This window comes from Callithrix jacchus, chromosome 18 (assembly GCF_049354715.1).
Source record: "Callithrix jacchus isolate 240 chromosome 18, calJac240_pri, whole genome shotgun sequence".
In the NCBI taxonomy this organism is placed as follows: domain Eukaryota; kingdom Metazoa; phylum Chordata; class Mammalia; order Primates; family Cebidae; genus Callithrix; species Callithrix jacchus.
In genome coordinates, this window is record NC_133519.1 from 24,235,520 (window position 1) to 24,249,296 (window position 13,777).

Genomic DNA, 13,777 nt, shown 5'->3' on the forward strand with positions numbered 1-13,777 from the left:
TCTTGATATAAAATAAGTTCATTATGAATATAAATAAAATAAGTTCATTATTTTATTTAGTCAAGTCTACTGAATTTGCAATTTTTAAGTTATGTTTACAAAATCCTACTTCAGAAAAAGACAAACATTTCACCTTTCTTTTCTGGTTTTCTTATAAATTCATTTTTAGGTTGGGCTAGTGACTTACACCTGTAATCCCAGCACTTTGGGAGGCTGGGGAAGGTGGATCACCTGAGGTCAGGAGTTCCAGACCAGCCTGGCCAACAAGGTGAAACCCCGTCTCTACTAAAAATACAAAAAATTAGCCGGGTGTGGTGGCGTGCACCTGTAGTCCCAACTACTTGGAAGGCTGAGGCAGGAGAATTGCTTGAACCCAGGAGGTGGAGGTTGCAGTAAGCCAAGACTAGGCTACTGCACTCCAGTTTGGAGGGCAGAGTGAGACTCTCAAAAAAAAAACTTTTAAAATTTTATTTATTATTTTATTTTATTGAGACAGGGTCCCACTCTGTTGCTAGGCTGGAGTGCAATGGCATGATCCCAGCTCACTGTAGCTTCTACCTCCCAGGCTCAAGTGATCCTCCCTCCTCACCCTCCCCACTAGTTGGAACTACACTCAGCTAATTTTTGTATTTTTTTAGTAGAGATGGGGCTTCACCATGTTGCCCAGGCTGGTCTTGAACTCCTGGGCTCAAGTGATTCACCCACCTCAGCCTCCCAAGATGTTGGGATTACAGGCATGAGCCACTGTATCCAGTCATCAATTAATTTTTAAAACAAATATCGTAAGCAATTTCTTTTAAAGTCTGCTAATATGGCCTGATGAAAGAGCAGGTCAGAGGAGTTAACTGAGATAGTAGTTCAGCTGCAAGGTTTCTGACTAGCAACCTGCTGAGAAAAAAAAAAAAAAGAACTTTCCTAGTTAACTTACAAACTTAGAATTCACATCCTTTTTTTTTTTTTTTTCAGACGGAGTCTCACTGTCGCCCAGGCTGGAGTGCAGTGGCACGATCTCGGCTCACTGCAACCTCTGCCTCTGGGGTTCAAGCAATTCTCCTGCCTCAGCCTCCTGAGTAGCTGGGACTACAGGCTCACACTGCCATGCCTGGCTAATTTTTTTGTATTTTACTAGAGATGCGGTTTCACGTGTTGCCCAGGCTGGTCTCAAACTCCTGAGCTCAGACAATCCGCCTGCCTTGGCCTTCCAAAGTGCTGGGATTACAGGTGTGAACCACCACGCCCAGCCCTTTCCTTTTGGAATTATTCTGGTTTTTGAAGCTGTACATATTTTATATAAAACAAAGGACAATAAAACTCATTATATATTTCATGCTATATGTTTCCAGCACATGGGGATAAGTCAGCATTACTTACTTAAAACAAATACATAACAAAATAACAGGATGGCTAGGCCCAATTAATGACTAGTTCAATTCAGAGATTTAAGTGCAAAGTTTATTTACCAAAAATATCTTCACTGATGATAATAACAGCAGGCCAGAAATGAAATGACCTAAAGAAGCCTGGAATTAAAATACTTTAGTATTCCTCGTACCAACCAAATTATAGGACTCATACAAGTTTAACGGAACTAGTCACTTAGCTATCTAAAAGGGGTAAGAAGTCATTTATTAGTGTTGCATCTTTTTGAAGGAGTCCTCAAGTCCTCTTCAAGAGTTTTGAAAGGAAACAAAATGAACATAACCTATTCTAATCATACATACCTGTCCAGGTGAAAGGCTGCTACCTCTGCATTGTGTCTGTCATAACCAGCATACGGTTCCCCTTCCACCACATAGTCTCGGCTATACCTGCAAAGTGAATGGGAAGCACAGATGTATACATGGATTACATCACTAACAGAGGTGACAGCACAAGTGGTAGAATACAAGCTTTGGCAAACCTGATTCTGTTACAGTCACCTTCTCTGTCAACCATGAGAACAACTGTGGATTAGCATAAATTGCTGGTAGACACAGTGAAGATGAGGTCGAGAAGGAAACTAGAGTTCTGTATGTTATGTCAGTGATCATTCTAAGAATAAAACAAGGAAGATGTCATTTTTTTCCCCACTAAAGGGCTTCTGGTGTAGTTTAAGTACAGATACAAGGTAGTTTTCTGGAAAGCAAGGACTATCATTGTATTGCCAGCACAATGGTATTAAGCACATAGTTGGTTCTTAATAAATGTCTACTAAAATTACCTGAAGAAATTAAGAAAAATATATAATTAAAACTTTTGCTGGCCAGGCACAGTGGCTCATGCCTGTAATCCCAGCACTTTGGGAGGCCAAGATGGGCAGATTGCCTGAGGTTGGGAATTTGAGACCAGCCTGGCCAACATGGTGAAACCCCATCTCTACCAAAAAATACCAAAATTACCGGGCGCGGTGGCTCATGCCTGTCATCCCAGCACTTTGGGAGGCCAAGGCAGGTGGATCATGAGGTCAAGAGATCAAGACCATAACCCGGTGAAACCCCGTCTCTACTAAAAAAACAAAAAAATTAGCTAGGTATGGTGGCATGCGCCTGTGGTCCCAGCGACTCGGGAGGCTGAGGTGGAAGAATCGCTTGAACCCAGGAGGCAGAAGTTGCAGTGAGCCGAGATTGCACCACTGCACTCCAGCCTGGTGACAGAGCAAGACTCCATGTCAAAAAAACAAAACAAAAAAAACCAAATTACCCAAGTGTGGTGTTGCATGCCTATAGTCCCAGCTACTCAGGAGGCTGAGGCAGGAGAATCGCCTGAACCTGGGAGGCAGAGCTTGCAGTGAGCTGAGATTGTTCCACTGCATTCCCGCCTGGGTGATAGAGTGAGAGACTGTCTCAAAAAACAAAAACAACAAAAGAAACTTTCGTTCCCAGACTGGCTGTGGCAAAGCTTGTAAGAGAAGTTTAAATTTGGGGGGGAAATGAAAATGGTCTGATACTACTCAATCTTTGATAATAGGAAGGCAAAAGTGCTTTTGAAAAAAGTTGTTTAAATAACAATTCTTGTTCTTTAAGGTTATGATGACGTAGTAGAAGGAATCCTGGACTGGCAGTGAGAGGTGGTGTGGCTGTCATTACTTAACTGAGTAAGCCTGAACAAAACCTTTCTATCCTCTGGGTCTCAGATTCCTTATTTACAATATTAGGGGCTGGACTAGGAGGTAATTTCTAAGGTCTCTTTCATTTCAAACTGCATTCTGATGATTTTATATTATATGCATGATATAATTTCCACTAATCATTTTAAAAGATGCAATGTAAATCTGTTAATTGGAAAGAAAAAAGTACTTAATTCGCCTATAATCTCCAGTGGTCTCCTGCATTTCCTAAATCAAAAGGAGCCCTTTTAGAAGGGACCTATGAAATAGAAATAAATTGAGATTGATGTGGAGAAGAGAAGTTCCACTAAGGACAGTTGGCTCTCCCATGCTAAAACAGCAATGGGGAAGTAGAAAACAGTACTATAAAAGGCAATGAATTTCAACTTAAATGACCTTAGAATATGAAGTGAAATAATCTCCACAAAATACATCTTCAAGACAAAATGATGAAGCATCTGTTAGAAGAAGGCCACGTATCACCAATCGGTTGGGCACTAGTTTCTTCTTAGCATGGTCAATATACTTTTTACTTTGAGACAGAGTCTTGCTCTGTTGCCCAGGCTGCAGTGCAGTGGCACGATCTTGGCTCGCTACAATCTCCACCTCCTGGGTTCAAGTGATTCTCCCACTCAGCCTCCCGAACAGCTGGGATTTCAGGCACCTGCCATCATACCCAACTAATTTTTGTATTTTTGACGAGATGGGGTTTCACCATGTTGGTCAGACTGGTCTTGAACTCTTAACCTCAGGTGATCACCTGCCTCAGCCTCTCAAACTGCTGGGATTGCAGGCATGAACCACCATGCTCGGCACCAAATTTTTTTTTTTTTTTTAATTCCTAGTGGTTATTTAGGAACAATAAAACAGGTTTAAATTAGCCACCTCTAAATTAAAACTCAAATTTGAAATATTACTGCAGCAAAAAGCTGACTCTATTCAGGTACTGTTCTCTCTACTACAGATGTAGGCTATCCTTGAATGTTTTTAGTACTCCAGGGAAGCCACAGGAAGGTATGTAGTGATGTGCCATACGTTCCTTTCAGAGAAACATTAGAGAGTTTACCAATCCATCTAAAGGCTGCTCAGAGTAAAATGCAAAACCTTAGCAGAACCTAGGTACTTTGGGAGTGGGCTGGAGAGGAAAAGATGGAAGAGGAACGAAGTAAGAATCAAAAGAACTGCACTGAAGTCAGGCCTAAATCCTTAGCTCATATTTTGATTATGTGAAATATAGAAAGTCAAAATTCTGGATCTCATTTTTCTCACCCGTAAAATGAACAATTGGACTAGCTAGCTGATCTCCAAGGTCCCTTTCAGCATTTCCTAAAATCACTCATTCACATCTACCTGCTCCTAGGTCCCTACCTTCTTGTACTTTTTCCAGCATAACTGCCATTTTTGCCTGTGAAGATCAACTACTTCCTGAATGGAAGCAGCTACATTGAAAAAAAAAAAATTACCTTTACTTATAATATAAGGCAAAATGTGTAAATAAAAGTGTCACTGTATTCCTATATATATTATCTACCTATACTGCACATACCTGGTATCTCTGAGAATAGAACATGGATAGCTAGGCTCCAGAAATGCTGAAACCACAAGTGGCTATTAAAGAAAGGACTTAGATTCTCCTCTTAGCAGAGAGTGATCCATCTTAAGTCACTGACAGAGCAGCAAAATTCATACAGTAACTGCCAGTAAATCACTCCGATCCTTCTGTTGAAGGACATCAGAGCCTGACCAAGGACATTAATTTGCACTTATACCAGGACTAAATAGTCTCTGAAGCCCTGGGGGTCAGAACAGCATTTTGCTGGGTGTTTAGGGACTGGAGTCAATTTCTGCAAGCACTTAAACTTACATTTACTTTCCCCAGCCTGTGATAGTTCCTGATATAAAGCAGCACAGGTCAGTAATGTGCAATCACAAAGGGTTAACACCTATGGCAGGGGCCAAAAAAAACCTTGCTGAGTTGGAGAGGAGAGTGGGAGTGTACATAGGCTGTTTAGGAGATGATGGAGGAGTGGGGGCAGAGTTTGACAGAAACAAAGAACAAAGGAAGAATAAGGCTGAATATAGAAAGGAAGACCAGACACTCAGGGGCTTGATCTTAGGCTGTGGAGGCCGGGTTTTGTCTGGTTGACAATGGAAAGTTCCTGAATGTTGTTTTTGTTTTTGTTTTTTGAGATGGAATCTTGCTCTATAGCCCAGGCTGGAGTGCAGTGGCATGATCTCAGCTCACTGCAATCTCTGTCTCCTTGGTCCTGGTTCAAGCAATTCTCCTACCTCAGCCTCCCAAGTAGCTGAGATTATAGGTATGAGCCACCATGCCCAGCTAATTTTTGTATTTTTTAGTAGAGATGGGGGTTTTATCATGTTGGCCAGTCTGGTCTTGAACTCCTGAGCTCGTGATCCACCGGCCTTGACCCCCCTAAAGTGCTTGGATTACAAGTGTGAGCCACTGTGCCAGGCCATCTCTGCATGTTTTAAAGCTGGGGAATATAGCGATAATATGAGTCTTCTGGGGAAGAATGGAAGTGGTTTCCAGGATGGTCTGGAGGAGGAAGGTAATGAGAAGGCTGCAGTGGTAATAAGAGATATAAGATGAAGCAAGTAGTGACTAAGCTTATGCATTTATCTGTTGCTACCTCCCCCACTCATCAGTCTGGCCTCTCCTCCCTCCACTTATACCTTGTCCGAACATTTCAGGCCTATCCTGCAAAACACCTGGTCTAATAGTGTACACTCTTGGAAATATTTGTCTTCTAACACACTTCCTGCTGTCCCATCTCCCCTTCAGTTCTCCAGTGTACAAGTGGTGGGTGAGAAGAAGATCTACTCTTACTTAAACACAAAATGCTCAAAGCTCATCTCTGTATTTATTTATTTATTTAATTTTATTGTTTTGAGATGGAATTCTGCTCTTATTGACCAGGCTGGAGTGCAATGGAGCATCTTGGCTCCTTGCAATCTCCGCCTCCCAGGTTCAAGTGATTCACCTGCCTCAGCCTCCTGAGTAGCTTGAATTACAGGCACACACCACTATGCCCGGACAATTTTTTATATTTTTAGTAGAGATGGGGTTTCACCATGTTGGCCAGGCTGGTTTCAAACTCCTGACTTCAAGTGATCTGCCTGCCTCAGCCTCCCAAAGTGCTGGGATTACAGGCATAAGCCACCATACCCGGCCATATCTTTGTATACAAATATAATTTTTGTCTTTAGTTTGCCTTTTTCCATCACTCTGTTTATGCTGCTAATCTCTCAGGCCAAGAAGTCAAAGACCATACTTCAACGTTAAATGCGATTTTTTATGATGGTGCCCCAAGTCATCACTTAGGGGAAGCAAACATACTTAAAAAATTCCATGTGTGTGGCTTCTGCCACAAGCTGCTTACAACTCTAACAAGTCTGGGTTTGAACTTCTGCACCACTGATTAATGTGAGATGACCTAGTCAAGTTAAGTTACACTCTCTAAACCTGTTTCTTATTCTGAAAATAAGAACTGAAATTGTCCACAAGGGTTAAACCTTCCTATAAGTGTTTAAAAGATTAACAGATACAAAAGCACTTAGTGTAATGCCTGGCGTTCAACAGAAATTAGATCCCAGGCCCACATAACCACTTTTTTTTTTTTTGAGACAGGGTCTTACCAACACAGGCTGGAAGATAGTGAGTGGCAGGGCTTGCTGCAGCCTCAAACTCTCACTCTCAAGTAATCTTCCCACCCTCCCACCTCAGCCTTCCGAGTAGCTGGGACTACATGCATGCACCACCACACCCAGCTAATTTTTTATTTTTTGTAGACAGGGTCTCATTATTTCAACCAGGCTCAAGTGATCCACCCACCTCAGTCTCCCAAAGTGCTGGGATTACAGGCGTGAGCCAACACACCCAGCCCCAATCAAATTTTTATGTTCTCTAAATGTCTACCACATTTTTTAAGTTTCCTAATTTCCACATCACTGACATATTTCCCAGTTCCAGACCAACAGTGATTCCTTCCGTTTCTGGGCTCCCTATACATTCATGCTGGGACTGCCGTTTATTTACCAACAGTTGGACAAGAAAGGGAGTTGAATTTTGTACATCTTTTCCCTACATTTATTTTCCCACTCCAGAAAGAAATCCAAAGGTATGTTTTAATTTTTTCAAAAGCTCTACTGAAGAATGAAAAACACATTTAGTACACAAAAGATTTCAGACATTACAAACTTTGAGAATATTCATTGGTAACTACCTCCTGGCAAAAGAATACAAATCACCATCATGATGTTAGCCTATTTCAGTTTCAAATACTCAGAAAACTTTTTAAAACCATTATGCCCTCCAAGCTGTCTTGAGAAAAAAAAAAAAAGTATCACAGAATCGTCACACAAATCATCTCTGTAGATCCCTAGGAAGTCCAAAGGGATCACTAACTACATACATATTTAGTTACTAAGGTAACTAAAATGGCCCAGTTCTTTGCTTAAAACAGGTGAAAGAAACAACGAGAGATCTATGAGATTAGCTATGATCTGAAACACTGAACCCTGGTGAGGATATGGAGCAATAGGAACTCTCATTCGTTGCTGGTAGAAACACAAAATGGTACAGCTACTTTGGAAGACAGTTTAGCAATTTTTTACAAAACAAAACGTACTCTTACTATGTGGTCCAGCAATTATGCTTCTGGTATCTATCCAAATGAGTTGAAAATTTATGTCCACACAAAAACCTGCACATGGATGTTTATAGCAGCTTTATTCACAATTGCCCAAAGCTTGGAAGCAACCAAGATGTCCTTCAGTAAGTGAATGGATAATTAAGCTGTGGTACCTCTAGACAATGGAATATTATTCAGTGATAAAAGGAAATGAGCTATCATGCCACAAAAAGATACGTAAAAACCTTAAATGTACTTTACTAAATAAAAGCCAATCTGAAAGGGCTACATACTGTGATTCCAATTATATGACATTCAGGAAAAGGCAAAACTATGGAGACAGCAAAAAGACCAATGGGTTACTAGGTGTTCTGGGGCAGAGAGGGAAAAATGAATAGGTAGAGCATAGAGGATTTTAGGGCAGGTAAACTATTCTGTATGATACTCTAAAAGTAGATTCATGATAAGTGCTAGAAAAGATTTCAGAGATCTAGTCTACCCCTCTTATTTTACTGAAGAGACTTCCAAGAGAAGAAGACGATAAAATAAATCTTATATAAATCCCAAATTAAATGAATCAACCAACTACACATACAGCTTCCAAGATGAAAACTTACCGCTTAGGTTTGAAAACAACTTTCTGTCCTCCTTCAAGTATCAGTAAGGCTTTCAGCTGTGTCCCTTTATAACCCACGTCAGCTTTAATGATTTTCTTGGTGGCCATGGCATGCATGATTGCCCCCAGCTCTGGCGTCTCTTCAGGGTACACTTCCCGGGGAACCACCCATTGGGCTGCAATCTCCCAGGGAGACTGCAAGGTATGGTCCAGCTTGGGCGCCAGCTCCACCCGCAAGCCAGTCATCATTCGGTGAAAGGCCCTCTGGTCCTCGCGGTTGGCAGCTGATGTGTCTAAGTTGTCAATCAGGAAAACTTTGGTGAAGATAAAGATGACAAGGAGAATTGCTAACAGCACGACTCGCTGCTTTAGCTTCATGTTGACCTCTTTTCCTTCTCCCCTGACCCACTCTTGCTCACTTATTAAGGAGAGCTGGTGGTGATGGTTAGCAAGGAGATTCCATGATTATACACACTGGTACATTTCTTCACTGATCCACCTTCCACAGTTCCTGCAAGCCCAAGTATAAAGCAAAATTTGATCAAAAGTTTTGTCCTTCCACCCCTGAATCTTTTGCAAGCCTCTATTACTCACCCTTTTAGGCTTGCTAATCTTGAGCTTGAGAAGGTTCAATAATTTAAAATTAACTAGTCTGGAGAAGGACCTAATGATGGCAGCAGTGGCCCATCTGGAACAGCTGCTGTGAAGACGCTGGCTGCAGTGGGGGATGCATGAGCAGGGCGGCACACTCCATGGAGCTGGCAGGAGCTGGGAACAGGTGGGAGCCCTGCCCCCTTCCAAGTTGGTGGGGCAGGAGCCCTGTGCTCCTGGGTGCAGCTGCAGCCACCCAGCAACAGCTATACCCGCAGGCTCAGAAATGCCACTCCTGCTGCCTGGTCTCTCCCCACTCCCAACGCCCACTCCAGAGTGGAGGAAAATTGTGGCAGAGCCCAGGCAATGTTGTGACCTGGCCAGGTGTACATGTGCTTGGGGCAGTGCTGATACACCAGGCCCCTGCTGTGTCGGCTCCCTCTGGAATTTGGGCACCAATGAGCATGAAAGGGAGGCTGAGGGGGGACTGAGGATGGATCAGTGTAGGCCTGCAGGTGTCCCTTGGAACAAACAGCCTGGGCACTGTGGATGACACAAATGGCGGCAGAAAGCAGGTTCCTGGGTGGAAAGGGGTGGGTCCTTGGTGAAGCCCCACCTTCAAGCCAGGGACAGCCTGAAGCATGAGGGCTGGGCCATCAGTTCCGGTTAGAATCTGCAGACCACAGTGAGAACTTATGATGCTTTTTCCGAGCCTGCCCATCGCCACCCAAGGGGCAATCAGCACGCACTTCCTCTCTTCTGAGCTCATTAAAAACCCCAGACTCAAACAGATGTCACGACAACCTGCACGCAAAAGGGATCTGCCCACTGTGAGTCTCCTCTTCACTGAGAGCTAGACACTCATCAGAGGACATGCCTGAAGAAAGGAGCTACCCACTTCGGGTCTTCAGAGAGCTGTGCTATTGCTCAATGAAGCTTCTTTCCACCTTGCTCACCCTCCAGGTACCTCATTCTTCCTGGACATGGAGTAAGAACTCAGGACCCACCAAATGGTGGGAATGAAAGAGCTGTAACACAAACAGGGCTGAAACATACCCCCTGCTACCATGTGGTGGGCAATCAGAAAGAGAGAAGAGCTGTGGCCCTTTGCGGAGCTCAGACCTAGGGGATCCCTGAGCCAGGGCTTTGAGGTTCTGAGGGGTTCTGAGGTTCCCAGTGTCTCCAAGTTTCTGGACGCCACCATGTTCCCCTTGTTCAGATCCAAGTACTTGCAGCAGAAGCCACATGTGGTACATCTTGTCCAGGAGCAGCCTCACATGGAGCTGCCTAGAGCTGCCCACCCCACCACAGAAGCCAGTGTGCCTGGCTGTGTGCAGTGGCCAGACCCCCTGCTAGCTTGTCCACACACCTCTGGTGCTCTGCACCTGGCCTGCTCTTGGCAGATGTGGGATCCATGCCCATAGAATGAGCTCAGCACAGCCTGCTGGGCTGAGTGAGCAGAACAAGCCCAGTGGGCACGAGCACTACTCAGGCAGAAGATGCCACGGCCACAAAGGTTTCTGGCTGGCAAAGTGACACTCCAAGGATCCTGTGACAATAATAAGCAAGAACCAGGTACAATGAAAATTTTAGAGCAAATATTCCTGTTTTAATTGGAATGCAAAGCCATTAGGGAGCCATGAGGTTGGCTACACATGCCTAATAACCAAAACAATGAGAAAAAAAAACACAACAAAAACAAAACAGCAAGCTATACATAATTGCTTAACTTTCATTATTTTAACTTTCAAAATATATCAAGGACTTTTGCATATCCAAAACCACCAGTATTTGGTAACTTTCTAGTTCTCATTCTGGTAAGATAACAATTCCTAAAAAATGCCAGAGGGTGCAGAGGAGAGAAATAACTATCGCTGAGTCCAAGTACCCAGTGATCCTGGACATGTCATATCTGCTGCTCATGTATTTAAATACAACCCCAGACACATATTCCCTCACCAATTATTCTTCAAAATTAAAATACATGCAAACAATGGATAGTCAAAACCGGATACATTAAGGAAAAAAAAATCCCCATACCATCAGCAGACTATAACCAGGAAACTAATGAAGCCTGGTACTATAGGAACACTACTATGTCTGGAATGGTCAGGCACGTAACAAGGATATTCATGTCACAGACATAAAGAAGTGCTCCTTCTAGCATGGGGCTGACCACACTCTGGGCAATTATTAAGCTAAAAGACTCCAAATACAAGGTTTTTGCAAGGGTGTCAAGAACATACAATACCATCTCATTTGCATGCTGAGAGTTTGCTTTCTACTCCATAGGGCCATTTAAAAACATGCACAGGCTTGCTCTGCTATATGCCTACAGACAGCACAGCACTGAGGTAAGAAAAAGATGACAAGAAGATAACAGGATGTTGCTTCACTCTCCAATTCATTTAACAACTCAAACCATTAATCCAAGAAATAAAACCAACACAAAAGATCGAGCAAATGATTCAGGCTGAGACACTCCCACTTAAACGTGATACTGCGCCCCTAATAACAGCTGGAAACATATTCAAAAGCAGCCTATAGAGCAACAATGTATTCTAAGGGCAACACCTTGCGGTTAGCCAGCTGAATGAAGTTTATTCTCAGTGATTAATCACTCCTTTTCTGTCCATTTTCATGAAGGAAGCAGAAAGTGAGAGTTAATTTCAAATTCTAATTATCCCCGCCACCTGTTTTGTTTCATCATCACCTCCCTGGGTACACAACACTATTAGTTGAAACAAAGGCAATTCAAGTGCATCTGAAATGTAATTGTGATGGCATCAAGTTTGGGGAGGAACTCAGTAAAAGTTCCCTGTGATTACTGATAACAGCAGTACTAGCAGAGAAGGTTTCAGAGATTTTTGCTAGTTCGAATGCAATCTAAACCACACAACTTTTTCAAGTATTTGTTCAACAGTATACTTCTTGGGCTGCAGAGATAAAAGGCAATATGGAAATCTAGTTGTATTGAGAATCACTTCCTCAGCACCTCCAGATGCAACTAAGTACAAATGTGAAACAATTCTGGCCCAAAGGGGTCAGGTTAATAGGCTTTTACTTTCTACAGAACATCCTTCAGGACTAAAGTCTGGTTAACCCATAAACTTTTAATGGCATTGCTCATTCATTTAGAATGAAAAAAATCCATCACCTCCCCCCCCCGCCCCCCGCCCCGGCCAATGCTATAGAACATATCCAAACATTTTGCACAAAGGTTAGAGCTGTGGTTTTTCACTTTGTTTTTAATCATCAATGCAATTAAGAAGTTCTAACAGCTCCAGAGGTGGCCAGATCACCTGAGGTCAGGAGTTCAAGAGCAGCCTGGACACATGGCAAAACCCCCAGCTCTATGAAAAATATAAAAATTAGCTGGGCGTGGTGGTGGGCGCCAGTAATCCCAGGTACTCAGGAGGCTGAGACAGGAGAATCACTTGAACCCGGGAGCTGGAGGTTGCAGTGAGCTGACATTGTGCCACTGCACTCCAGCCTAGGTGACAAAGTAAGACTCTGTCTCACAAAAGAAAAAAAGAAAGCAATTTATATTAAGGGAACTGAAGGGTTCAGTTGTATTATTTCACTATTTACTTAGGCAGATTCTAAGTGAGGGCAGGTTAAAAAAAAAAAACGAAACAAGTTTTCGTGTTTGTGATTACTGTCACCACATCCTGGTAGAACCAACAAGACTGCAATTTGTCATTGTTCTTTACAACCGTCTTTCATTTCCACAGTCACCAACTTCAGTGCTCATCATCTTCTTCTGGACCACAGTAAAGAACTGATGCCCGGGCCTCCAGGTTCTCCAATCCAGTATAGATAATGCAGCCAAAATCATTTTTTAAATCACTCAACCACTTTTGATTGTAGATTCCTTGGCAAGGCATTGAAGCTGTATCCTAAATAGCTTCCAAACTAGATATCACTCCCATTGTTCCTCTTCTCAGCTTTAGCCACAATGAATGAACTGAACATGCCGTGGTCCTTCCTCTTGACGTGCAGATGCCCTTTGCTTCTGTCATTCCTTGCACAGTAGTCTCTCAAAATTTCTCTTTCTCTTAGCTTTTCTTCCAATCTCCTCCTGATAAAGTCTAAGTCTCCTTTCAAGGCTCATCCCCAAGACCCATCTCTAAGGCAATTTTTGGTCCCTCCTCACACTCTTAAAGTAACTTCTCCCTCCTTTTGGCCAGTACTTAATTAACTACATTCTGCTTGTAATTATAGCTTATTGTATATGGTTCTCAATTATCCTTTCACAGTCTTGGCTCCTTAGAATGATCCCCTTCACTCCTTTATGTGTGAGAGAGAAGAAAGTATCCAAGACAGAGTTTCCATGCCATATGATCTTCCTATTTTATTTGGAATAAGGAGCATACTATATTCTGCAAACTGGATTTTTCCAAAGATTCCCCATTTCAGACACTAAGAAAATAAAAGCAAATTCACTGGGTATATTCCAAACTATTCACGAAAACCTCACTGACATTCCCAGAAGAGTGTGCCTGCTCTATTTCACATCCTCAGCTCCTCCTATAAATGCTTCAAACAGTAAAACAATGTCCAGTTATTATATATGGTCATTTATTTTCATGTTTCTGTTATGCAGAACAGAAACTACTTCAAAGAGCAAATAAACTCAAGGTAATAACATAACTTTAAAAAACGTTTTAAATATAAAAAAGGCAGTACAAATGGCATATCTGTAAATAGTTTTCACATGAAAAGCTGGCATAAACTCCCAGCGTGGAGTTCTGGAAAGTAGACCTTTATAAGGAATTTTCCTGCTGAACTCTGGTTTCACCCTTAGCTCCATTAGCTACACGGTGCTTGCTA

The 13,777-nt window shown here is 42.6% G+C and overlaps 1 protein-coding gene across 3 annotated transcripts in view; it reads right to left on the reverse strand.

Annotated features, from left to right (window-relative positions):
* The window catches only part of FAM20B (FAM20B glycosaminoglycan xylosylkinase), a 49,822-nt gene that overhangs the window by 24,870 nt on the left and 11,175 nt on the right, over positions 1–13,777 (reverse strand). For 2 of the 3 annotated variants that reach the window (XM_035280250.3, XM_078356236.1), the window contains exons 1-2: positions 8,355–8,867; positions 1,722–1,808 (exon numbers count right to left, since the gene is read on the reverse strand). In XM_035280250.3, the coding sequence (XP_035136141.1) occupies positions 1,722–1,808; positions 8,355–8,731 (464 nt within the window). In that variant the 5' untranslated portion in view covers positions 8,732–8,867. Of the gene's footprint in view, positions 1–1,721; positions 1,809–8,354; positions 8,868–13,777 lie in introns of those variants that run through there. The other variant, XM_078356237.1, reaches the window with a different exon arrangement.